Source organism: Epargyreus clarus, unplaced genomic scaffold (genome assembly GCF_041222505.1).
Source record: "Epargyreus clarus isolate Ecla_fem2 unplaced genomic scaffold, WU_Ecla_fem_2.2 ptg000010l, whole genome shotgun sequence".
NCBI classification, from domain to species: Eukaryota; Metazoa; Arthropoda; class Insecta; order Lepidoptera; family Hesperiidae; genus Epargyreus; species Epargyreus clarus.
In genome coordinates this window covers 11509233-11535961 of record NW_027332218.1, presented here as the reverse complement: position 1 = coordinate 11535961, position 26729 = coordinate 11509233, and the positions used below count along the sequence as shown (strand labels likewise).

The following is a 26729-nucleotide window of genomic DNA, read 5'->3' as shown; positions in this document are numbered from 1 at the left end:
TAATACGTATACCTAGATATATGTAGAAATATAATATTTTGTGACGTGATTCCCACTCAACCCAATTTATACAAATAAACAAATCAGGGTACACGATAAAGTAAGAGAACAATACAACAGTGAATAGTTATAACAATAAACTTAGCGAATCCATAAAGACTGTAAACACTGAAAGCTATAAGAACTTCTAACTAAAGCGTTTTACTTGGAAGCTCTTTTTATAGATATTAATAAAACAATGCCCTCATAAAGTTTAGTACGTGAGTTTCAAAGACTCGCGTTTAGTCACACGATACGACAACGACACGATAGCGACGACGCATTGACAAATTACGTATTTTTTTTGTAAACTTCGTATAATTTGTATCATTTTGTAATTGTTTCTACAGGGTGTCACCGTCTAATATGCAGATATTAGATTAGATTTGCAAGTAAAGTAGACAACTGATTTTTGTCGTGGTTATTTGTGTAGGTACATGTGTTTGCGTATTCATGACACCCACAATACACGAATTCATGGTAAAATATATGCAAAGGAGGAATTTAAGTTTGATATGTATTTAATTGCTGTAAATACATATTAAAATTATTATTAGTACTCAGTGAGCTACAAAAGTCATAGTAATTGCTTCACAATACACACCTTACGATACCGACGCTTAGATCCTTCAAACGATAGAATCCAATAAAACAATCCGACCACCTCACGACATAATTATCGTACGGTATAAATACGTACAAGGTAATTCAAGTGAGTGATACACTTGGCTGTTTTATTGTGAGGATAATTTAAATGGTGTTTTTATTAGTGGGGTGGAACGCATGTGTTATTGCTGAACGGGATTCGATTCCCGGCCAATAACTGTTATCTGTAGGTAGTGTTTCACGTATTGATGTACGTTGGATACAGACGTAAACAATAATTCTGAAATATACACTATCTTACTCTAATTCATTTTGAAGAAGGAAGGTAGTCAAACCACGTAGGGCACGATCTAAGATTAAGAAGGGTTAGATGGCCAAGTGCGAATTTATAGAATCTTGTGTGTGAGAACACTTTTTATGAAAAATTCGTGATGATGCTTTACTTCACTGCTAACTGATTTTTAATTTCCAACATTAACTTTGAAAAATCGGAGGTGCGTGCTTGGGATTCGAACCTGGGATGCCTTGACTGAGAGGCCGAGTTTCAACCGAGGCTTTCTATTAATTACTAACATCAAGTGGTTACCAGCTTCTAGCATGAAATTAGTAAAACATTTGTAACAAATATATTTCCATTTATATTATAGTATCAACCGATTTACTTCTACACTTTTCCATAAGTAGAAAATTCCTATGCATAGAACTAAAGTAAACATAGGGGTTTGCCAAGGTTACACTATAGTACCTCTACTTTTCATTGTTCACTGAGTCACAGTTACTAGAAATATAAGATAATTATACAATAATTATTGTTACTAACATGTTGGTTTCTTCTACTTTCATAGTCTAGTTATGAATTGATTTACTAGTTATGACTTATTATATAACATGCTGTACCTTAACTGAGAACATCCGGTAAGAAATTCAGCGGGTTTGTCTTTTTTCCGATAATCATTATATTTATTTCCTTTTTTAAACTCTGTTAAGCGGTCCATCTGATGGTAAGTGGTCACTGCAGTCCATGGACAACTGCGAAAACTATATATAGAAAATGGAAACTACCTGAAGTTGATCACATATACGTTGCCACTCCTAAGGACTGGACTTGCTTTACACGTAAAACTTTTAACACTAGAATTAGGTGTGGCGATAGTATATCCCGGTCAAACTATTATTGTACCTTTCAACCACCATTTCGTTTAAATTTTCTTATTATTGTTATGCTAAAATATTGAAATTTGGGAAGGCGGGTGAGAATCTATTCTATGTCAAAACAAAACGTGATTTAGTATCATAAATAGATGTAAAGGAATTTAACCTCCTTACAGCCTCTGGATTCGGAACAATCGAATCGCAATCGCCCTTAAATCACAACTGAAATCAACATCATAAACTATTAAATCCTTTGATAAAGATTGATCCTGACTAAGGGTTAAGATTGTAACATAACAATATGACTATGAAATAATAAAATAAATGTAATGCAAACAATCTTAAACTATTTTAATGGTTTAGAAGTAAAGTTGATTAATAAATAAATATTTTAATTAAACGAAGTATATATTATATTCCTTCCAGCGATAAAGTCGGTTGATTTTTAAAGCTTTTATTGGAATCCAGTTTAATGCTATATAAATTCCAAAAATATTATTAAAAAGAAAGTATTTCAAAAAACACCTGCGCTGTACGTTCAGTGTAAAATAAAAAAGACAAATTGATTAAGTATTAATTATTAAGAAAAATCAGTAACCCAACCCAATTTTTCATCACTTAAATACAAGGATGTTCCACAGTGAGTGCACAGCATAACACTTAATTTACCGCACGCAGCCAACATTATCTGAGACTGCTCAATAAAGCGATAGTGCTCTTTGTGGATATACCTCTAATGCTTTCGTAATTTATATTGTTTGCTCAGTAAGATTTAGTTTCGAGATTGGTAATATGAAAATTCCTTGCCATAGCTTTTCGCGGGACTATTACTTGGATTGAGATTGTACTCGTAATAAAGATAGGAGAGACTAACAATAAAGTTTATGCTAGAAATGATAAGACTGAATAAGCATCGCCATTACTAGCAATTATAGTAAAAACAAAATAAATTATTACTGCCTTTAATAGATGGAAAGCAGTCGAAGAACCTACGTGCTAGAGATTGATTTAAAAAGCTCTGATTCCTGATCAGGCTGGAGTTATTTAACTTCATTTTATTTTCGTTTAACAAAACTTTTAATTTCATACTCATATTAGTGCGTTCGTTATTTTGGATTTTAGTAATTTAATCTTGTATTGTCATCCAAGACAAATGAAATAAAAGCTTGTACAAAAGTTACTAATGAAATGAACATAAAAAAGTAATCATAAAACATTGAAAGTGCTTTCTAAAATTACGTATTTGTAAAATTACAAAACAAATTTCACTCAAATCGACAGATGTCTGAACAATAAATACGTAAGCTTTATGCCTGTCCCAATTTGGAGAGATTACAAACCACAGGTACAAAGAACCCCTCATAAATAAAATTAGGAATGAAATCCTCTTACTACATCATCCTGTAATCGAAACGTTAGTTGAACTGTATAATTTTATTATACCAAATTTCGCTCGAGCAAATTGAATACGCGCTACAAATTACTTTTTCTAAGATTGGGGGAAACAGACAGAAGATACAAATTGGTATGCAAATGAAAAAGACAGAGATATACCTGATAATTTACAAACGGCATCAATCGCGAAGAATCATTTACATTTGCATACATTTTAAGAAGTAAATAAAAGACAGAATGAGAATACCAGTATTCGTTACCCTCCTGATTTAAGATTGCAGCAATTTGAAACCAAAGCTAATGATGATACAATGCAAATTGGTTTGAATGTACACTACGTTTGTGACTTTAAATTTGCTCTTTAAGATTGAGTCGTAACTTTAGGAGATACAAAATAAACTGCATTAAAGATAAACTTAAGGATATGGGTAAATATAAAATCAAAGAAACCCATACTTAAATTGATGCAAAGACATTTTTGTCAAACTATTTGCTATTTGTTTACAATACATTGGAAATGTACCCCAATTGAAAGGATTTAAATCGGTTTTCGCTGATAACTGAGTGGAATAATTGAATTTATTTGCTATCAATAAAGGAATATCAGTAAGTCATTTGATGTATGAAAATATTTGTGTAGTCAAATTATTTGTTTTCTAATATATAAGAGTTACTTGTAAATTTTTGAAGCTATCCGAAATCTATTTATAGATTAGTAGAAAACAATGTATTTAAATAATATAACGGCTTCAATACTGAATAAACTATTGTCACATAAACGGATAAAGCCACAGATAAGCAGCAATATAATTAATTTGCTTCTTACAAGTTAATGCACAGAATTCTACTACGACGTGACAATATTGTAAAATTTCCTAAAAAAAACAATTGCAATAATAAGTTATTTGTGTAAAAATTTTACACACACTTCGAATATTTTCGCTTGATAATCCCATCTCATTGTAAAATTCATCAATTTTATTAAAACTCGAACAGGTAAACACCAGTACGCAAATCCGAGATCGTACTGCGTAATAAAAAAAAAGAATACCTTTGAAGCATAACAAAAGACGGCATCACGACAAATCGGTTCAAAGGGATTGGGGCGGATAATTTTCACTCGATACCGATCCCGCTACTTGAAACGTAAAATTCAGAACCAAATTTAAATTCTGTTCAATCGGTGTAGAGTTGAATATTCCTTGTAGCAATTTGAAGCAATCTGTCAGGTTATTTACAGTGTCGCGAAGAAAAGGTTTTATAAAAGGAGTCTCGAATGCGAATACGAATCATATTTAATTTCGCAATACTTTTCGCTTTGCAAAGAAATTGTAGTCGTCTGATGTTTACTTTTGTGCGGAATTGGGAGTTATTAATTTTGGGGAGCAATGAGCGTATTAATATAAATAGGTTTCTACAATACGCATATGTGGATGTTTATCTTGTCTAACAAAGCATCAGTAGGAAACATTTATGCGTTGTTGAATTCAGTTTGGTATTGAAGAATATTGGTTGAAGATACCTATAAATAATTTAATAAGATTTTTAAAATTTAAAGTTTTGAGATATATACAGGTACTTTCTAGGTCAATACGAACAAAATTTGATATTTTTATGTGCATCCAAAACTCTTCAGTTAACAAACATGTTACTTAAAATGTAAGTTAATAATTTTATTTAATAAGTAATTTAATAAATTAATAACGATTATTGTGTAAAGCAGAATGTCACTAGCCTATAATAAATTTACTGTTATTTATTTCCATTTAAATTCAGTCTTCCAACTTCAGTCTTAAAAAAATTACTACGAAAGTTACTGACATTTATTTTTACCATGAAATTTACGTAACAAGCTAAAACTAAAAGACCATATTGTAGTAAAAGTATTCATAGTAATAAAACATTGGCATACGGCTGTCATCGATATTACGACTGAGCGTCGTTCACGTTAAGTTTATCCGTTGCGATGGAATTGAAATAAACAATGTTGTTTTATCTTTGATCCTTGAGCTTATTTACTGTTCCCGATCTCAGTGTCTTATGGTTTGAAAGGAGGTACTTGCATCTACATGTTAGCTCGATATATAATATGAATTGCAGTATCGTTTCTGTGTACAAAAACTACGGATTAGTTCAGTAATTGCATTATTTGTCGATAAAATTTCATCGTTTGCGTCATCGAATTGATCATTTTATATTATTGGATATCTTCTTGCTTACGTCGTTGGGTAGGAGACAAAATGAAGCCATAGTTTTAGATTAATTAGATTTAAATTAAGGTTTGAAGAAACTAATATTTAATAATACAACATTTCCATTGGTTAAAGAATAACACCATATTATGTAAAACAAGGGCAGCATAGCCTCCTATGAATATTTTAAGTTCCTATATCACTATTTGATTTAAATAATAACTTTTTTCTGATTGGTCCTAAATGGCTTAAGCACTAATCAATAAAGACAATATCAAGATAAAATGAGAGTTGGTGCCGATATCATACATTGTTTCCGATAGTTTCCATTGGCTGCCTGATTGAGCGTTACTTGACGTCTCGGTACTAAAATAACAGTGAAGTGAAGTTTATCCCGGGTTTATCGCTCCATCTATGAAAATATATCGCTACTGAAGTTTTATTGATAAGTAACTTCGCCTCGCTTCGCGTATAGTATTATTGATTTCCATATTCTGTTATAAGTTACGCCATGTGTAAAATTTTACAAAATTTTGTTAAAAATTTGATGTTTACTTAGCTTTTTCCAAGCTTACTTTTTTATTAACTATTTTTTTTAGAAAAAATTATAAGTAGGTATTTCATGCCGCTTATGACTTCAAAAATCAAACATATCAATAGTATTTAATATTGATATGTCGTTAAAAAACATTCATTTTCAAAACCTATTTTCTATTTTATTTTTTAAATACTTCATAGGGCAAAACTTATAAGCTCAAATGTTTAATACATTTTTGGGTGGGTATTACCTCTATAGACAAAATAATAACACCTAAAAACAAAGCAACAAAACAATTGTAAGAAACGAACGACGCAAACTGTCAAAGCTGACATTTCTGACCGTCGCGGTCATTCGAAATCGCGATCTTGTTATCATCGTTAAAGTCCGCGACCAACAAATAATAATCTCCAGCACAACGCACATTGATGCTCCACATTGACGTTTACGAGCACACAAATAAATTAAATACGACAATAAAAAATATCGATACAGCGCGCGTGGCACGTTACTATAAAAAATGTCTGACCGCATAAACGCGTCACAATAAAAATGATGAGTTATTAGCTTTTTTTATTTTTATTTTTCCACACTGTTCTATTTTTATTTTTAGTGGCCGGTGTCTTTGTCTTTCTTGTTAGCGAAAATAATTGAAATTAAAATTTGGTTGTAAAATATATTGAAAATCATTTAATTGGATTTTTCATGATTATTTCGATTTTAATAATGTTATTTTTTTACTATTATAACCAAAAAAGTTTTTAATGTTTATACCATACCAGGGTTCTTATCATAATTCGGAAGAATATGATCAAATATTACTAGCCTTAATTAATTAATGACTACAAGAATTTCATATCCAGAATACAACTCCAATCATTTCTTTTCGTGGCATGGACTTTGCAAGAATATATTGTGTCACTAATTTGGGATCCCAAAGTAAATAATACATCATACACAATCGTTACATAATCGAATTATATGAATTAATTATTAATATGAGGTTTCCCTACATACCTAAGTGTTAATTTTTTCCTTCTTCTTACTTAAATCATTCACTATTGATCCCACACCTCATACTTTCAATCATACCAGTTACATCAAAACTCCAAAAAACAAAACATTGGGCCATTCATATTTTATGAGCAAGTCATAAGGATTTGGACTAATCGCTACCCCACTATAAAGATGAGCCTGTACATAAACCTAGGGAATACTGACGTCATAAACTGTTTATAGAACGGAATACATTATTCTGTTATGTTTTGATTTTTATTATCCAATAAATTGAATAACATTTTTGTAACGATTTTTTCCCTTATTTCTTTATATATTTCAAATTTCGAACTTTATTAAACAAAAGTTAGTTAAGATAGATTATTCCTAAAAGGCATAAATTCCTAAATAGGTAAATACATCCATGATACTCATAGTACCTATATAGCGTTAGACCGCTCGGTAGTGTTTGTTTCCATGTATGACTCGCTATAGCATTTATTTTGTCCCAACTAAATACTTATCTTATATAAAATAAATATATTTTAGTTATAACTAATTAACTTACTAATAGCACAAAAGGAGGAGAAAAAGCCACAATACATCTTAATTCGCAAGTTCACACAACAAGAAGACAACAGGCAAAACGCTATAACCCACGAGATTAATTTTACGTACGATAATAATTTCGTTTGAGCACATAAAAACGCCAATTAGCACTAAATACCTCGATAATGGACGCACCCTTTATCACAGCCATACCAGCCGCTCGTAAAAATGTTACAACTCGTGTTATTCATAAAACTACGTTATGTCATTAACATATGCGCACGCGTCGCTCGCATAAAATCGACGTCGCTATAAATCGTTGGAAAATAAAAATGTGATTCTGTTGTTTGTTCCTGTATCTAATATTCTCTTTATGGTCTATTCGCTTTGTCTAGAATATATAAAATAAAAAAATAAAAGTACCCAAAATGTATTTTATTTGTTTTTACATAAATTCCCAATTATTTATTCAGAATTAATCAAAAAAATTGTACGAGTATAATTTAACGTTTAGTGCGACATTTTATATAATTTACCCACATTTTTAAGTACTTATCGTATATCTATACCTTCATTTAACTGAGCGTATACATAGCGGTAACGTAAAGTAAGTAACTATATGTAAATATAGTTACTTATTATGTGTATGTGTGTGTGTATATATGTAAATAGTTACTTACTTTCCATTAAATTCAAAAGTAACGAGCAAGCCCACAGTAAACTATAGTGCTGAATAAAAATTAAACTTTCATGAGTCTGTCCAAACCACTCGAATATTTGATGCCGTAAATTTTGAAACCGATTTTCGAGAAACTCATTAAACTCCGTTTATTGACAGTTAAACGCCTAAATGACGTTCGATGGTGTACTAAATGCAATGCTGTGTTAATTTTTATTGGGTCCTTCTATACAATTTTACAATTCGTTCCGGAGTGTTATATAAATGGGACTCAGTATTAAAATTCCAATTTAAAATGGCGTTGTTATACGATTAAATTTGCTTTAAATTGAGTTTCCTGAATTATATTATGGAGGTGTTAATATGTTGTTTTATAGTTATACATAACTATGTACAATATATAGGGCTTTTAGCCTTTTAACATGAAATGTTTATTACATCTTTCTTTGTAAAGTAATTACTGACATAATTACCTTACTTCATTTACAAACTTATCGTCTTCTATTTTACTGTAGATTAGCCTTACATTTACGTGCTTACATTATTTTGCTTCGAACTCATCCAAGATACCTGTAATAAAACGTCTAATATCTTCCAATAATAAAAACACCATTATCCGAAATTTATTAGAAGGCTCACAATCCAATTCCTCATCTTCATTTTGGCAATAAAAAACAACTTTCAAACATTTTACGTTTGTTTTATGCCGCGCTTTTTAAAATTCGAACTCTAAAACAAAAATGGCGAGATAGGGCCCTTTTTAGAACAATAATAAAAATTAAGGTGACTGTTTCTTTAAAGTCACAGATAAGAGGGTTTTCTTAAGAATTTAATTCTTATAAGAAATCTTTTATTTTCGTCTTTATGATTGAACAGTAAAGCTATAGGGTATAAAAATAACATAAAATAGGCGGATTTCATAACGGAATAATAATAAATAGGCTGTTTAGAAGGGGTGGATCTGGAATTATATCGAAATTTTACTTTGTTTTTAATTTTGTCAAGAGTGTGTTGTGCATAAACCAATCGGTTATATATTCCTGCACATAAAATTTCATAATTATGGCACGTTCTGATACAAGGCAGTGATAGCCTAGGTTAAGGAACTTGGCCTCTCGACTGAGGGATCCGGGGTTCAAATCCCAAAACCTCTGATTTTTTGAAATTATGTGCGCATTAGAAATAAACTATCACTTGCTAACACGGTAAAAGAAAATATCACGAGAAACCTGAGAGATTTAAAAAAATCTGAAAGGTATGTGAAGTCTACCAATACGCACTTGGCCAGCGCGGTGGAAAATTGCCTAATCCGTCTCATTCTGAGAGGAGACCCGTGCCCAGCAGTTGGACAGTAATGGCTTGATGATGATGATAAAACAGTAGTAGCAAATGAACATGCAGTTTACGTGATAGTAAGTACCTGAGGTCAGCTACGGATTTGTGTCTTTCCCTTACCTTATAAACGAAAATGTAGATCTGTTCACGTAACTTTTAATATAATGTATAAATATAAATGATAGGGTATCCCAAGTTGAACCAATCAGGATTCCACTTTAATTAAAAACACTTAAGGAAAGCAAATTATGAAAGTTAAAAATAAGTACAGACTTTTCCTTGAATTGTAATGAGTAAAATGAGCTCCAAAATAACATACACACACATACAATCGAAAATCTGTCGTTTATTTTTACAACTGATATGAAACGCGTTCTTCCATCTACCGATATAAAAATGGTAGTCTTAAATTTAATATATTTTTTATTGCGTAGATTACAATAATGTTTAGACTGGGGTGTAGGGGAAGTTTTATAATTCTTTTCCTATATGTACGGTTTACTTGAGATGTAAAAAAAATGTGTACATATGAGCAGCTTTATCATTTTTGGATTTAAGTTACGGACAATGATTTTCTTTTCGTAAAACCTACAGGCTATTGACTACTTTTTATTACTAAAGCTTTTACTGATAAGGCAGAATATTTGTACAATATTCAAGAGATTATATTATAATATATTACAATGTTCTGTATATTTATAATTTCTTGTTACAAAATAATTATTCGTTAACAGTCCTTCGGGATTGTAAGGCAAAATAAGAGGTTACAAGGGAAGCGTTTCAAAGACAGCCACTGATATTTAGTTTTGTAACTTAGTCCTCACAGGTTAATCAACGTATATCCAATAATACTTCGACGCCCTTTTGTTTTAACTACAGACCAATCAATCAGTAACTACCATTAGGTGTACTACATTGTCAACTTCTATTACTTAAAATATTATTATTTCAAACATCCCAACGTCATAAATTGCGCAACTTTCTTTGTTTATTTTATTTACGCTGATACTCAAATCGAACTCGCACATTTTTATGAACGCTCAAAGTGTTGATTCGTTGATGCACGCCACATGCGATTTATTGTTAATACAAAACTCACATTTTACGCGCAACACATTTGTCATGAAATATTTTACGTAGTCAGCGCCTTTAAATTTTATAGTTATATCACTTTGACAGACGGCGGTCCTATAAAGTCGCTGATAAAGAAATGCGTTTGCAATATTTTTGTAATACTTCATAAGTTATTTTGAGTTTCGAGTGTATTATGTAAAATTACTATAACTTTTCTAAAATTTCCTCAGTATTCAATTAATAGGTAGATGTTAAAAAAACAAATGTTTTGTCAGTAAAATATGAAATTAAAAAGAATATTTTTACCGCATCATATTTATTAATTAGAAATTAATAAATATGTATGATATATTTTTATTCCAATACATCATTACAGCTCCCAATCACTCAAGTAAAACTCATCAGAAAAGATAGACACGTCAAAAAAAAATAAGAAAAAAGTTGTCTTTTCCAAAAAATCAAGAGACGCGTCACGAGTGAGACGCAATAATTCGAAAAGAAAGAAATAAAGATAAAAAGACATCGCGAGAGATTTCCCTTGTGTATGGAGTTTTTTATTATTTTTAGACTTAGGCGCGTTTTCCATCAGATAAGTGAAGCAGGGGTGAATAAGACTGGATAAGGTTTAATTATATGCGGGTATAAAAATTATAAGGGAGAATGTTATGATCTTGTATGTATGCGGCGTTTATAGCTTAGTGGCATAAATTTTGCGTTGGGGATCAGCGTTCAAGTACCAGGAACCTCGACGGCGTCACCGGAATCAAATGACGAAGACCATAAATTTTCAAAAATGTTAATTCATCCGGTTAATAGCTTAGCCCGAGAACGAACTTGGAACCTCCAAAGAAAACAATACGAAAGGGTGATGTAACAAGTTATTTTGTTATGAAGTATCTTTCTATACTCTATATTTTTCAGCGTCGTACGTGCTTAAGTACTAGTTCATGGTAAAGTGTCGTTTACTTTGCATTAATTATATCTTCATTAATGAAGTAAGCACTGATAGCAATGGCTTAACACTCGGCCTCTCAATCGAAGGTCCAAACTTCGAAAACCACCTCTGAATTCTTCAAAGTTATGTGCGTATTAGATTAATTATTACTAGTTTAAATTGAAGGAAAGCATCGTCATCAAAAACATACACACCTAAGAGTTCTGTAAAAAAGTTTTTAATATTGTGTGAAGTTTATTAATTCGCACTTAGCCATAGACTTTAACCTAAAGCCCCTCTCATAGTGGAACAGTAAAGGGTTGACAACAGCGATTCATTTTATTTTATATTTAAATTTAAAATTAAAATGTATATCTATAATTTTAATATATTTTACAACGTGAATAAAGAAGGTTTTGTAAACCTTTATTATTTTGTCTTCAAAAAATATGTCAAAGAAATTCATAAGATTGTGAAAGAAGTTTATAAATTTAATTTCGTTTGGTGCTCGCAATAATGCGTAGATATCATCTGATACGGCTAATAAGATATTGGTAGCGGGCGAGCGGGACAAAAAGGCCGACGAAAAGTACTTATGGTTGCGACAAAGAATTTAGGGTTGTCACATTATGTTATTTTCTTTTTTTAATGTTATCTTAAGCCAATCTCTTCTATTTTATTTAAGTAGTAATATTTTGTTAATTATATTTATAAAAAGATTTTTAATTTTAGCATTAACTCAAATAAAATTAATTTATTATAATTGTGTGGTGTAACTTAATTGAAATTAAATTAATTGTTATAATTATTTTATACTTAATTATAAGTAATAGTTATTTTATTACGCGAGTATATTTAAGCGAGTATATATTGAGACTTAATATATTTGTTTAAATACGAGTAATTATGTTACAAAATGTATCGCGTGTTATTATTGCAGGAGATACTTTTAATATAATCGAAAGCATGGATTAGTTAAACAAAATTAGAATGTTTAGAATAAGCATTTTTTTTATTATAATTATTTAAATGTTTTTGTTGTTTATAATAATTATATCATTAGAATTCATTTGCTAAATGGTTAAAACTTTACACCAAAATAATGTGTTTCTGTGGCAGCCCTGAAAAGAAATGAATCGCTGCCATTTTTTATACATATCGTAATGAAATCGGGCGGAATGAAAATGATTATATAAAGGAAAACCTCTATTGTTCTATGTCTGTGTATTCTTTTGTAAAATTTATGCATGTTTGAAATTAAGAAATAAATTTCTTTAACGCATACTTCCGCGTTTGACTTCTTCATTTAAAAAATATGACTGCGTGAATTCTAATTTTTTATTGTTAATTTAAAAAATATGTATTTAATATAAAAATCTACAATTCATAATTAAAAAATATATGTTTAAAAATACATTAAAATTCTGTAATCTATTTTTTATTTAATCGTATATTTTAATAAATTAATATTCAAACCCAATAATATAAAATACTTAACACTTAACCACTACAAACTCTAACATCTCTAACCCTATAACGTTAGTAGTGAAAACAATACCCTACGGTATTACTTTCCGAACATCAACGGATCATCTTACCCATTGTGCGTGCAGTTCCCATGACGATACCAGTAGATCCGAAACAGGCGTTGAAAGGGTTGAACACTTGTTATTTTATAATTCAGATCAATGTTCGTATCAATTAGTATATTGTTTCGTTAACCGTCTTTGTTGAAAAGTGTGACGAATAATTGAAAATAAAGACCACAATAAATTTATTATTGTTGGTTAATTCTTCATAATGATATTCCGTTATGGGAAATAACTAATGATGTATTTGTAAAAGATATATCGCGACGGTTCGAGTGATCCATATTCTGTTTATCATATTATAAAATTCGAAAGACTTAATGTAATTAACTTACAGAACTAATATTGTAACTACCATGGTTTTGTGTCATCGTAAAAAATCTACGCCGTTTTTTATTCTTTTTTTATTTTATAACTAAACTTGTAAAAAGAATAACTTTCGAATGGTAAGCGAACGTTTTCTTGCAAAAAATAGTTAAATAAGCACGAGTTTGCCATGACAGAAACGTTGTCACTAAGAAAAAAAATACAGTGCACAATAAAAAAAATCAAGTGTACCACTTAGATCTAAACGTCGAAACTTGTATCTCATTTTAATATTTGCAAAATTTTGTACTATAGGTTCATTTAACTCTTTAAAAAGTACAAAAAATACGAAATAGGATTGAAACAAGACAATTAAAAAGACAAAAATGCAGCGCTATTTTTAGCTTTACTGCTTCAGTAAGCATACTTACGCGTCATCTACGTCCGTGACTACTAAAAAAAAATCAAAATTTTCAAAAAACGCTTATTAATTAAAGCAACGCAATCAGCGTATATTAAGTGTCGCTCTCAAAGACCGTGCAGTGACACCACTCATTTTCCATAAATAAAAAATAGAAAAAGTATTAACTGCAAAAAGTCCACGAAATTCAGCATCCACTCCGAGTTAATGATACGGTACGACGGGAAACAAAGGTTCGGGCTGACGTCACACCGTACCGTAATATTAGAAATTCGTCTGATAAATAAAAAATAATACAATTCTTAAAATAAATAATTTACTAAAATTATAAACGATTATTAGAGCAATATAATTATAACACGAATATTTATCAGAATTTGTAAACAACTACTTAGATAATTTTACAACTAAAATTGGGCAATGATATTAAAACAATGCAATGCGCTATAACTTGATGATATCCTCTTGTTTATTGACTTCTGATTTCCCATGTTATGTAGATATTAGAAATTAATTATCACTTGTTTAAACGGCGAAGGAGAATATCGTGAGAAAACCTGCATACCTGGGAAATCTTAAAAAAAAGTTTTCAAAGGTATGTGAAGTCTACCAATTCGATCTTAACCAGCGCGGTGGACTATCGCCTAATCCCTCTTATTCTGAGAGGAGATCCGTGCCCAGGAGTGGGTCAGTAATGGGTTGATGATGGAGGTAAGTGGCATACAATTATACCGAACAACAATAAAGTCCTCAACAATAAATCTTTAAAACATAATAAAAAAACTGAATGGCTCTCGACAGCGTTTATCATAGACCACTTCAAACAAAAAGCACATACGTCGACTAGCTAACAAAATCTGAACAAAACGTACCTTTCTCGAGAAGTTAGAAAAATCTTGAACATTTCCTAAAGTTCTAACAAGACCAAGTAACATTCCCTACAGTGTAACAGCCACCAGTCAAAACTTCAAGGCTTCGAGGCTTGAGACTCCTAGTGATGTCTCGATCTTTTTCTACTTATTTTCGATTCGCCGCATAACGTCTAGCCCGACTTCCTCCATCTTAAGGCTTTGAGTCTAAGTGCTTTGTTCTTGTATTTGTTTTCATCCCTTTTTCTGAATCTGGATTTTCTAATCCGACCACATAATGCCATGTATAATGAACTGTGGGAGAATGTCACGATGCTTAGTTTGTTTACTGCTAAAGGTGGTAGAGTTGTGCTTCGAGTCCAGAGACCATGCCATCTATTTCTGCCTAATAACAACAGTGTTAAGCGTTGCTGTGTTCTGGTTTGAATTGTGTGATAAGGGAGACATACTTTTCAGTTACGTCCTCAGGGGTAGGAATGTATGTTTGGCCAATCTAGGATAGGAAAATAGTCTATATGGGGTTAATTACAGACGTCCACGGGCAGCAATAGCCATTTACCGTCAAGTGGACCGACTTCAATCAATTAAAAAAAACTTCCTGAACTTTTGGTCATTCGATCTACATAAGCAAAATTTCAGCTAAATCGGATACCGGGAAGTGGGTTAAATTTAATTTGCAAGATTTGACCTGAATATACATACACTGCAAGTTAAATTAAAACTTGTACAATATGAGAAAAGCTTTTAATTACAATATCTGAAATATCAACAACAATAAATTTATATTTCAATCACATACTGTCAATATCCGCTTCGTACTCCTGATTGCTAATGAGACTTTAAGTGTGAAAGTTCTTAGAAGTAAGCACAGGTGTTCAGAGTGACGTGATACCAAATTGTCATTTTTAAAGTTCTTAAAGCGATTTGCTAATGTCCTGATGACAATTTTTGCCAACACAGAATAGTAAAAATGCTTTGAAAAAATAGTGATGTTTTTATGAAGGTTAGTTTAACAAACTACAATTTTAAGTTGAAGATAGTAGAAAACGAATAGTAATGATAACGGTAAAATGGAAGGATAACATGAAAAAATAATTTAATTTAAATAATATATGTATAAGGAACTTTTTATTACATTTTCGTTACTGTAAACCTTTTTACCTTATTACGAGTATATCTACTATTATTATACTACTATTATAGCATCTTATTGGACCTCTCATATTATTTTCAGTCTATTTTTTTAATAAATGATTAAGTAAGTATATCTGGTGCCTTATCGAACTATGTACAATATTGTAAATTCATTAAGTTTTGTCACATTGTCCTTTACCCTATGATGACGTTCAATCCTGTCATCATAGTCTACAAAATTCACCAAAAGACCATGTTTGTAGCTACTTGTAAATTTCAACTTGTTCTTTTTTCACTAGAGAAAATTAGCCCTTGGCTTGAAAGTGCTACATTTGCTAGAGGGATTTCGGTGAGACCCTTAATCATACACGCACTACAACCTTCTTTCATTTACTAACGAGCTGTGGTTTTTCAGTCGTCTTCATTATATTCTTTGCCTTTCCCCTTTTAGGCTTTCCCTCCGTTCTATTTTGTACGGATTTGGTAATCTTATTTGAAGATACATGTATTTTTTTGGAGACTAAAAAATATTTGTTCCAGAGTTATTAAGATGTATTTCGTCTGTTTATTGCTGTTGACTATTGTGGCAACAATAACGCAAATTTGCCATCTTCTAATAAATTATAGAATAAAAAATAAATACTCTTTGAAGAAGATTTACCTTCATAAAAACATAGGCATACGAGTCACAAAGTATTAAGTCCAGCTGATATTAAATAAATGCGCTTGACCAGCGGCAGTGTGGTGGATTATGGCATAAGTATGTTCTTTTCTCTCTAAAAGGAGATCTGTGCCCAGCAATGGGACAATAAACGGTTGATGATAAAGATATTTCGTTAGCCACATTACCTTTAAAAAAAGCTTATCTTACATCTGTCAAAAAAAACTTCTCTATCCAAATCACAGCTTTCCCTTTCATAAACAGTGAATCCATTTACACCTTGTGTATCAAAATCCTATGGCTACCCTACCGTCTGACTTGTTTTACGTTTTCCACTGAATTTTCTTCTGCTTTCAATTTTTATTTTAGTCGCGCGTCTCGGCTGATTGCTCCGCACAAGTGGGCATTTCAACGGGATGGCATTTCTTTTTAATCCCTTATCTTGAAGTCGAGTGGGCCCCCATTTTTGTTGGGTGGAAATTTAAATGAGTCAGGGGTTGCTGAAGGTCGGAGGAAGGACAGGACTGTGATGTTAGATGATTATCACGTTTCGAATTTTGATGCGGATTATGTTTGAATTGGTTGAAATTAAAATATTTGGATACATGAATAGAAACGAACAAGATTTACGAAGGATACCTACATAATCTTCTAAATAAAATGTGATATGGACAGACAAACCATTTAATTAAATCATATAATTCGATGGGTCTAGAAATATGAAATTTTGCAAAAGTATTCCATAAGTTATTTGATGAGCAGTAAGAAAGGATATTTGAAAAATCGTTCCCTGAAAGGGTTAAATAGGGACTGAAAATAAGGAAGGATGTAACTAAGGAAGTTGCTTTTAAATTAGTAAGCATAAGTTTTAGTACCTTATTCGTGCCCGTATACATTGATTGATACATTACTTATCAAATTCAGAAAAGGAAGTTGAAATTTATCTTCCTCTATACCAGTAACAATTTTACCAAAAAATATGTTTACGGCATGGATTTTTAATCATTTCGCGTCAGACGCAACATCACAAACGAAAATCTCAAAAATGTACCGTCAATTTTCAATTCGACATCACCAATTTATGAATATCAATGTAAAGATTTCGCAAGGAAGGTATAAAAGGTATAAAAAAGGAGGACAGCGGACACCGTAACAAAAAGCCGAATTCATCCCTCTAGTGATCCTTGAAAATACATTTTGGCGGATGACAAAACACAAAAGTAACCGTGGAAATTCTTGCCTCTTCGGATTTTCCGCTTAATATTTTAGAGTGGTCCCTGTATTATAAGTAATATCCTTTTTATTTCCATAATCATTGTTGAATGACAGTTTGTGTTCAGGATATTATATTTAAAAGCGACGGAGTCCATTTGGATTTTTTGAAGAATTATTTTTTCTTTCGTACCCTTACGTTTCCTCGTAAATTCCTTTGTAACTCGTGTTCTTCTTAGTGTGTCCTGGTATCAGGAGTGTTAACTTAAGTTTATACTTCAAGTAAATTAGAGTATTTATCTATACTCTTAAGGAGCAGTAAGTCACTTGGAGTTACTGGTCATCATTTAAGACTACCGATTGCTTGATCAGATTTTTTCAGAAGCAAGAAAACTGTGAAAACTTTTTTTCTGTTCAGTAGGTAACTTATAAGTTTTGTTTGTATCACTGTAATTCTTGGACGCCTAAATATGGCGTATAGTTTAAGTATGGTAGCACCGTCGTCACACCTATTTTATAGGTACCAGTGTTAAGCATCGTTGTGTTTAATCGATGTGGTAAGACAATCACGCTTACATCAGGTATTCCTCAGTCCTCAACGGCAGCAAGGCGCTTACCATCAGGAGGATTACCTGCTTGTTTGTTACCTATGTTTTACTTCAGATAGCAGTACCCTAAGTATGAGTTTTTACGTTTATTACAAAAATTACTGTTTTGTTTTTGTTTACGTATTTCCCATACTATTCCAATCAGTTCTGATACAATCCGCTAGGGGCGCTGATTGGAAATGTATGGGCAAATACGTAAACAAATACAAAAACAGACATTTTTGTAAAAACGTAAAAACTCATACTAAGGGTACAGGTATCAGTATCCAATATACCTTTCAAACATCTGTCATCGTACATCTGACACGTTAACAATAACTACAACAATAAACCGAATAAGCCCGCTATAAAATCCAATTACAAGCATACATAACAATAAATCGTTTCTTGCAACCAAGCAACATAGTGTAAACATTGTGTTTCAATGACTAATAAGAATTAGAACGCTGTCGCTTTAAGCGCCAGTTCTTTGGGGTTCAAATTCGTAAACATTTCGCAGTAGCTCACAGCGACAAGGTTGTATAATTTTATTGCGTTGCTTACTATGAATAATTATATGTATATAAGTATTGTATGTGTATTCGCGAGGATCTCTCCCGCTGTGAATCAGTAAACGAAAATAGAGCATGTGATACGATTATGAGGTAGGTATTTTCATAGTTTAAACGTTCAATATTGGTAATGAATTTATCAAGTTAGATTAGCCTTTCTATAAAGTACTTGTATCTTTTTGAAATGCGACTTTACACACTAGAGGTCCTAGGTTCGAACCCTAGAGTCAAATCTCGATTTTTCGAAAGTATAGTTTCGTGTATGAGAAATATAATGAGGAAGTATTCATATAGTGAGTTTTGTAAAAAAAGATGCACAGGGTTTCAGGTTTAATCTCAGGCACATCTAACAAGAATATTTGCGTATTTTGTTTAAATTTCTATTTTAGTTCTAGATGTATGATTTTTACCACTTCGCTAGAGAACCGAATTTACACAAAAATTCCACAAGATGGCGCCTCTAAACATAAAATAACTTTATTAAACATAATACAATGAGTCATTGTTGTTAATCCGGAACTCTACCATCAAATCCGTCCAATAAGGCGTAAACTCTACCCTGATGTTTTGTGGGCAATTAATTCTCTACTAAATACTAAAATAAGTTTATTTCACACTGAACGTAAAGCCGCAATGAGAGTCAGCGATGAAAAGAAGCCGGCTTGGTTAATATGGAAAGAGCTTCTTTATAACAAAATAAAATTATAAAAATATATACCTATATTTGATTTTTTACAATTGAATAGGTACTGCATTTATATTGAGATCAAAGAATATTGACAGGTAATAAATAAATAAGTATTATTTTAGAAATTTGAGAATAGGTAACTTATAACAAGTATAAACTGCTGTTAAGAAATAGGTGTGGCGGTGGCGCTGTGGTAGTAGTAAAAAACGTTTTACCAAAATATAACAGAATCATAAGATTTTTCTACAGTCACAGCCACACACTAGGATTCCCTATTTCGTGGGATAGACACATACTTTTACAAACAACATAAATCTGTGTGCATAATTAAATATGGTTCTAGGAATTGAACCCATAAAAATATGCTTTCGCTACTACACATTGGTCATTAATTTATTATACTCATCAACTATGTAAGCATCTTAGTTACAATGCGTCAAAATGTCCAAAAATATTTGACATGTTAAGAAATTCCACCACAAACATCTCATAAATCATAGCTACTACTCTACTCGTATGAATATTTTAAAATAATCCTTACATATAATCCAGTAGACATTACATCATATGTCACAACGCGTTGACCTATTTAAGATGTTACAGATGTAAGGGAAGATGCAGATAGCGCATATTAAAGTATAACGACCAAATAATGTTATTACTTTTAATACCTTATATATAAAATTCTCGTGACACAATGTTAGGTACCGTATTCCTCCGAAGCGGCTTTACCGATTTTCACCAAAGTTTATATGCATATTCAGTAGGTCTGAGAATCGGCTACTATCTATTTTTCATACCCATAAGTGATAAGGGTTGTTCACCCTTAACATTTTTTTATTTATATGGCAACACAACGTTGGCTGGATCAGCTAGTTTAAATATATTATAATGGATTATGTAAGTATGATAATAATATACCTACCGTACTTATAGTTAAGTTTTCTCCGCGATGTTGGTACTTACATCTGATTTATATCATGTCCGTTCGTTTGTAAAACATATAAGACAAACTTTTTATAGTTTTAATACCGTCCATAAATATTATCATTTACATAGAAATTCATATTAAGCATAAGCACAATATTATCACATTTATTACAATGTAAATGATGTAATGATATTGAAACATCTTTTTTTATCAAAATTCCCTCGATTTTGATTGAAAATTATAAAGAAATTTGATAACACAATTAAAACGCAATACGCTCTATCTAATTATTTCCTATTATCTGTGGATGGATGCAGTACAAACAAATAAACCGACATACACTCGGTAACAAAAATAGTCTGTTTACGATCTAGTGATTGCGCAATTACGTTGGGCGCGTTTAAATTAATATTCACACGTGATGAGAGCATTATGTTTACTGAAAATCTGTTAGAATTAGTGCAAGACTTGTAATTCTATAAGATTTCTGAAGCGTCGAAATAATTTTACAAAGTGAAATAATTTTAAACGCGGTTGGAAGTTGGATTGATGCTTCAGTGACCACTTTAAGTCATTGGTCTCTTTTTTATAATATAGGAGTAGCCGAAGAGCAGGCAGCCCACCTGACAGTAAGTGGCTACTACCGCCATGGACAGTTGTGATCAATCCCAGACAAGATTAGATTCCTGAGGAAGCTCAGGAATGCCTCAGAAAAGTATGACTTCTTTACCACGCCCTACAAACCAAAACACAGCAGCGCTTAACACAGCTGTTATTAGGCAGAAATAGATGTGGCGGTAGTGCCGCCGGGGTCAAACCACAGAGGGTTCTACTACCCAAAGGTAGAAGAACCTGTCCCTGTTATCGTTGTAAACTTTAAGCAAGGTCTTATGGGTGGTACCAACTAACTCAACTAACTATACAATACCTCTTTTTATAATTTTGTATTGGGGCAATATTGCGAAGAATTCTCCAATGTCAACGACTTATCATCAGGTGTAAACAACATGTTTAGAATTATTATTATGACTATATATATATCCTGTATTTCAATTAATTGTATTTTAAAGGTGCTTACTTTAATGTTTAAATCTTGGCTAAAATACTGACCACAAAACGACAAATGTAAACCACAAAACCGCAAACGGAAACAGATAAGACAAAGTTGTTATTAAAAGATATTTATAGTTTAGACAATAACTTTAGAAGATATGAACTAACTACGTATTATAAAGGGGTCAATACTGCGAATAAATGAATATTATTATCTTATATATAAAATTCTCGTGTCACAATGTTAGTTACCGTACTCCTCCGAAATGGCCGAAAAGTGGTAAAACCTTTCTTAGATCTTTACAACCTTGTTAAGTCTATGTCTGCCTATCAATGGCAGTTAATCTTTACTGCGTTTTTTGCTTGCAGGTAGTAAGGAAGAGACATTTAGATGAAGCGTTTTAATTCAGTCCTCAGGAGTAGCAAAATATCTATGAGAGTTCTCTTTCCCTAAAAGCCCATCAGCCCCATATAGAAGTTCTCTTCTACATATATGGGACTGATTACATCCAAGGGCGGCAGTAACCTCCACACCGTGTTAATACTAAGGTTTAATTATCGCAATTGACACAGTATCCCAGTTGGAATCAGAAATATACTTAAAAATTGGATATTTGCCAATGAGTTAGCGATGCGTGCATATAAATTTTCATATTACAAAGACGCAGTGGCCGGCTGAATGCAAAGTGGGGCAACAGTGTGATTTAAAGTACTTCCGCGTCTCGGTAAATCAATTGAGAATCTTATGAATTTACGGCATAATACTGTAAATTATAAAGGTAATTTGCCAGTTAAATGAATGTGTTACAGGTAATTTCACAACTATCACTTCGCTGCGAAATTATTACGGATGTTAGAATTAAATTAATTTGTGGTTATTAAATAGATAATTTAGACACTAAAATTTAATATCCTGTTAGTTACAGGCTTCCTTATTTTATTAAGATTAAACCTTTAAATTAAAGAAAGTCCCACTATTTCAAAAATACTCAATATTCAAAAAAGGGTTATTAAACTGTATCTATTAATTATTAAAACATAATTATAAAAAGAAATATAAAATAGTCAGTTTTATTAAATGTAAATCGCAAAAACTATTATTTCATTTACGTATAGTAGGTATATAGAGAAGTTATCAAAAGAAAAACCTTCTCCACCCTTACGTAGCAATAACAACAAAAACACTCAGATACTAAATTTTATTTGAGCGTAAACCGGTGCGTATTGAAGATTTAATTTCCGTTTCAGTCAGCACTTTTTATTTTATTGTACCATTAACTATATAATTTGTATTGTACCCCACCTATGTTACAAGGAATATTAACGACAGCGCCTGATCATTTGAAATAGCAATTTGTTGAGTGATAGAAACATTTCCGTTACTTTTATTAAAGTGCAGGCGTTTTAATTTGTAAAATTGTTTCAATTAATATTTCGATACATAGTATATTTAATAATATTAACAACACAATACAATTCACTCCACAAAAAATGCTGCAAATATTAATAATCTCATTATTCAAATAATAACAATAATGTCATTTATTCACACACTAGGTAAATAGTTATTAGTAAAAAATATTAATTTCAATATTTTAATAAAATGTTGTTATTACAACAGTTATAAACAAACAAACCGTTAAACACATAACAACGAAAATGTAAGTAATAACTCGAACAACAAGCGTAAAAGACATAAAAATATTGACTACAATGTGCCATATCCCCGTATGACAGTTCATCGACTCAGTGAATCATTTTCATACCTACAAACGAACAAAGGTTTTAGCAGAGAGTAGAAAAATGACTAGGCATGTTAATTAGGGCTGCCAATAGGAATAAACGACTTAATCCTGACTGTTAAAAAATCTATACACAAAATAACGTAATAAATATTAAAATAATAAAAATTGGTGTGATATTTTTAGCATAAGACGTTTTTTACAAAATAAAATTTGAATTTGGTATTTAATCGCAGTTTACAATAACGACTTGTTCTCTCTTTTGAATATTTTTTTAATTTTTCGTAAGTTTTGAGAAATTGTTTTGTATTTTATGCATTAATATAATTATAATCTGGCAACCCTGTTGGTTGGGATTGCTCATTGCGGCGTAGATGTCACACTTTGTTTTACTACAACACTACTACTGCACGTATATTAATAGTTCTAGTAGTACTACTACTATTAATATACGTAATAGTAATTTGCCTTATGTATGTGAGGTCGTAGTATTCGCATTATTAGTACCTAACATAGTATTTTAAACCGATAGTTTTAGTACCGTATATGGCATAAAGTATGAATTACGAACTCCTGTACTGAGGCCTGGGTTCAATCTTGTTATATTTTGAAGTCATGCTACGAATATAATGTTATTATAATAAACATCGTAATCATATAGAAAGCTTAGTTATAAGCTCAAAGATTCTTTCAAAAGTGTAACTTGTTGTTTGTGTGGTGGATAGATCAATCACTGTAAATTTTTCTTAATCCTTTCAGGGTCCCGTAAAGAGTACCCATACCATGAGTTTTACGTTTTGACAAATATGACTGTTTTGGTATTTGTTTACGTATTGGCGCATACAATTTCTAAGTTCTGATATAATCCGCTAGGTGCGCTGATTGGAAATTATATGGGCAATACGTAAACAAATGCCAAACCAGTCATATTTCCAAAACGTAAAAACTCATGGTAAGGTTACAGTACCAATAATGTCCCACGAGTCACTACTATAGATCTAATTGCATAATTACTCTTCATATATTAACAACATTTTTATAAATTTATCATAAATTCCACTTACCACATCAGCGCCCACGCCGTCAGCGACATCCGTCCCGCCTTTGTCACGCCAGTGCTTCTCGCTGGTCACCGAGAACGTGAATGACCGTTCTCGACGGGGGCTCAGCAGCACCCCGGCTGGGGTCCGTTGGCTTCCGTATCTGAATATCTCCAGATGCCGCGTGGAGAATGGGTCATTCCCATTATCAGTGCGTGGACTGACGAAGACATCGTCTTCGAGGTCCGAGTCCAGGGTCAGCGCCAGTGGGGGGGACGAAGCGGAGCGTCGACACTGCTGAGGGGGGGCCGGTCTCTGGTCGAGGTCTGATTCGGAGTACGGACGATCTGTGGGAAAACATACTGAGTTAGATAGAGTACATTTCACCGCTCTGAAACTTAGATCTACATACTGGATGCATCTTTAATATGGTCATTAAATTTACAAAGTTAAGCAACATCGAGGGGGTTACTACCATTTCTTAAAACAATATTATTTTTATCATCTTTTTTGCAGGAAATTAAACTTTTTAAGAAAAATATGATAATTTCAGTTGGTTTTATACAATGGATAAGCAAAAAATTAATAAGGGTTTAAGTTTCTTATCATCTGTGTATGACGGGAAAATTTACTGTTCTAAGGAGTAAATAAAACTTTCCTGAACTATGATGGTTTTTAAAAGAAAGTGGTAGGCCCCCAGGTCGGCATAGAATTATGCTCAGTCATTGCTAAACATGCTACCGTCCTTCGGAGGGCACGTTAAGCTTTCGTCGCGTTTATCTTAAATAGCTGTCGTTGAACCTTGTCGAAACCTACCGTGGAACTAAAAGTCTAAATACATTTATTGTATAATCTTCATAGACACTTAACAGGCAAAGATACACGCGCGGTGTAGGCGAAACGATGGGCAATAAACATTTGATTTATAACCGAGTTTCACTTGCCTTTTAAATCATTATGCCGAATGGATATAGAACTCTCCGTGGTTCGATTACGCCACTGAAGTGAGTGCTGACTTTCGTATGAAAGTGGATAGTATTATCCATTGACCTTCCAAGTGATTTTGGTCTGAACTAAAGTAACTTTCAAAGGTCGAAGATTCGGTCATTGGCCCATACGATTTCCAAGTATCAGAACTTGGAAATCCGCTAGGGGCGCTGATTGGAAATTGTATGGGCAATTACGTAAACAAATACCAACAGTCATATTTGTCAAAACATAATTATTCATGGTAAGGGTACTGGTTAGGTTAAGTGTTTGTGAAGGTACGACTGTCACACTTATTTCTAGCGCGAAGAGCTTACACTCCCTAATATTTTGACACAGCACTATTTTAAGGGCTCCGTACCCAAAGGGTACTTTTTCTAATTCGCATACCTAATTCACCTTTTTCTCATTAATTAGTATAATAGGAGATCAGCGCAGGATTAAAATTATGCAAAATGAACCAGTGAAACACACCAGGCGCGCATAAACTACAAGGCCATGACAAATGCTTACAAAAACGACAAACTGCATCTCGATTCGAAGAGACAGAACAAAGGAGGGCAATTTGTTATCAATGAGATCGATGATCCAAGTACCAGGGTACCAGAAGGCTCAAGAGGTGAAATACAGAATGTATAAGAAACACAAATTAATAAAATCTTGTGCCGTCCGCGGGCGAAACCCGTTTTCATGACACACGTGCAGAGCCCGACCGCTGTTGGACGGGGATGGAAGATATATCTGTCTCTCTCTACCGTGCTACGTTGGAATAGTATGGATGCGGTTAGATGGGTAACCGAGTAACCGCAGTGTAGGTAAGTTTTATATTACGTAAGACAAGTCTAGTGAACTCTGGTGGCCGGTTCTATTACCCTATTGTTTTTATGGCTCGCTAGTGGTTACACGTGGTAATGTATTTTTATTTGCTCGCAAAACTTTTAAGTTGTTGCAATTTTTCCACTGATGACGAAAGTATCCGTCACTACGGAATGTTGTTAATTATTAATTATTAAAATTACCGATATTTCTTTGTTGTAACAAAGAAATTGTACGAGCTAAGAATGGAGGTACCGTTTACTTAAGTACTGTATTACTAAGATATAAAATTAAAGTTTCAACAATCTATATCAACATTGGATGTTTAGTCAATTGAAAACTTTCAATTCAATTAATAAATTTAAATAGACTTTTTATTACATTATTAAACGTAGGCGATGTTTTTAACCCTAAAATAATTACAGTTATTTTCCAATTAATGATAACTACTCTTACACAAACACAAACATTTTAATAAAATCTAGGAATTTTAAGTCTTTCGTAGCGGTTGTTAGCTCCTAACCCAATTTATATAAAACTTTTATATTATCTCCCTCGATTTTATTGCCGTTATCAAAGAATAAGAGTTACGTAGTTTCATATACGAATGGGTATAATAATACTATTCATAT

The 26729-nt window shown here is 32.2% G+C and overlaps 1 protein-coding gene across 1 annotated transcript in view; it reads right to left on the bottom strand.

Annotated features, from left to right (window-relative positions):
* Ibm1 (IAP-binding motif 1) overlaps positions 1–26729 on the bottom strand; it is a 140948-nt gene that overhangs the window by 5487 nt on the left and 108732 nt on the right. Inside the window, exon 2 of the mRNA XM_073077455.1 lies at positions 24319–24641. Within this exon, the coding sequence (XP_072933556.1) occupies positions 24319–24641 (323 nt within the window). The remainder of the gene's footprint in view (positions 1–24318; positions 24642–26729) is intronic.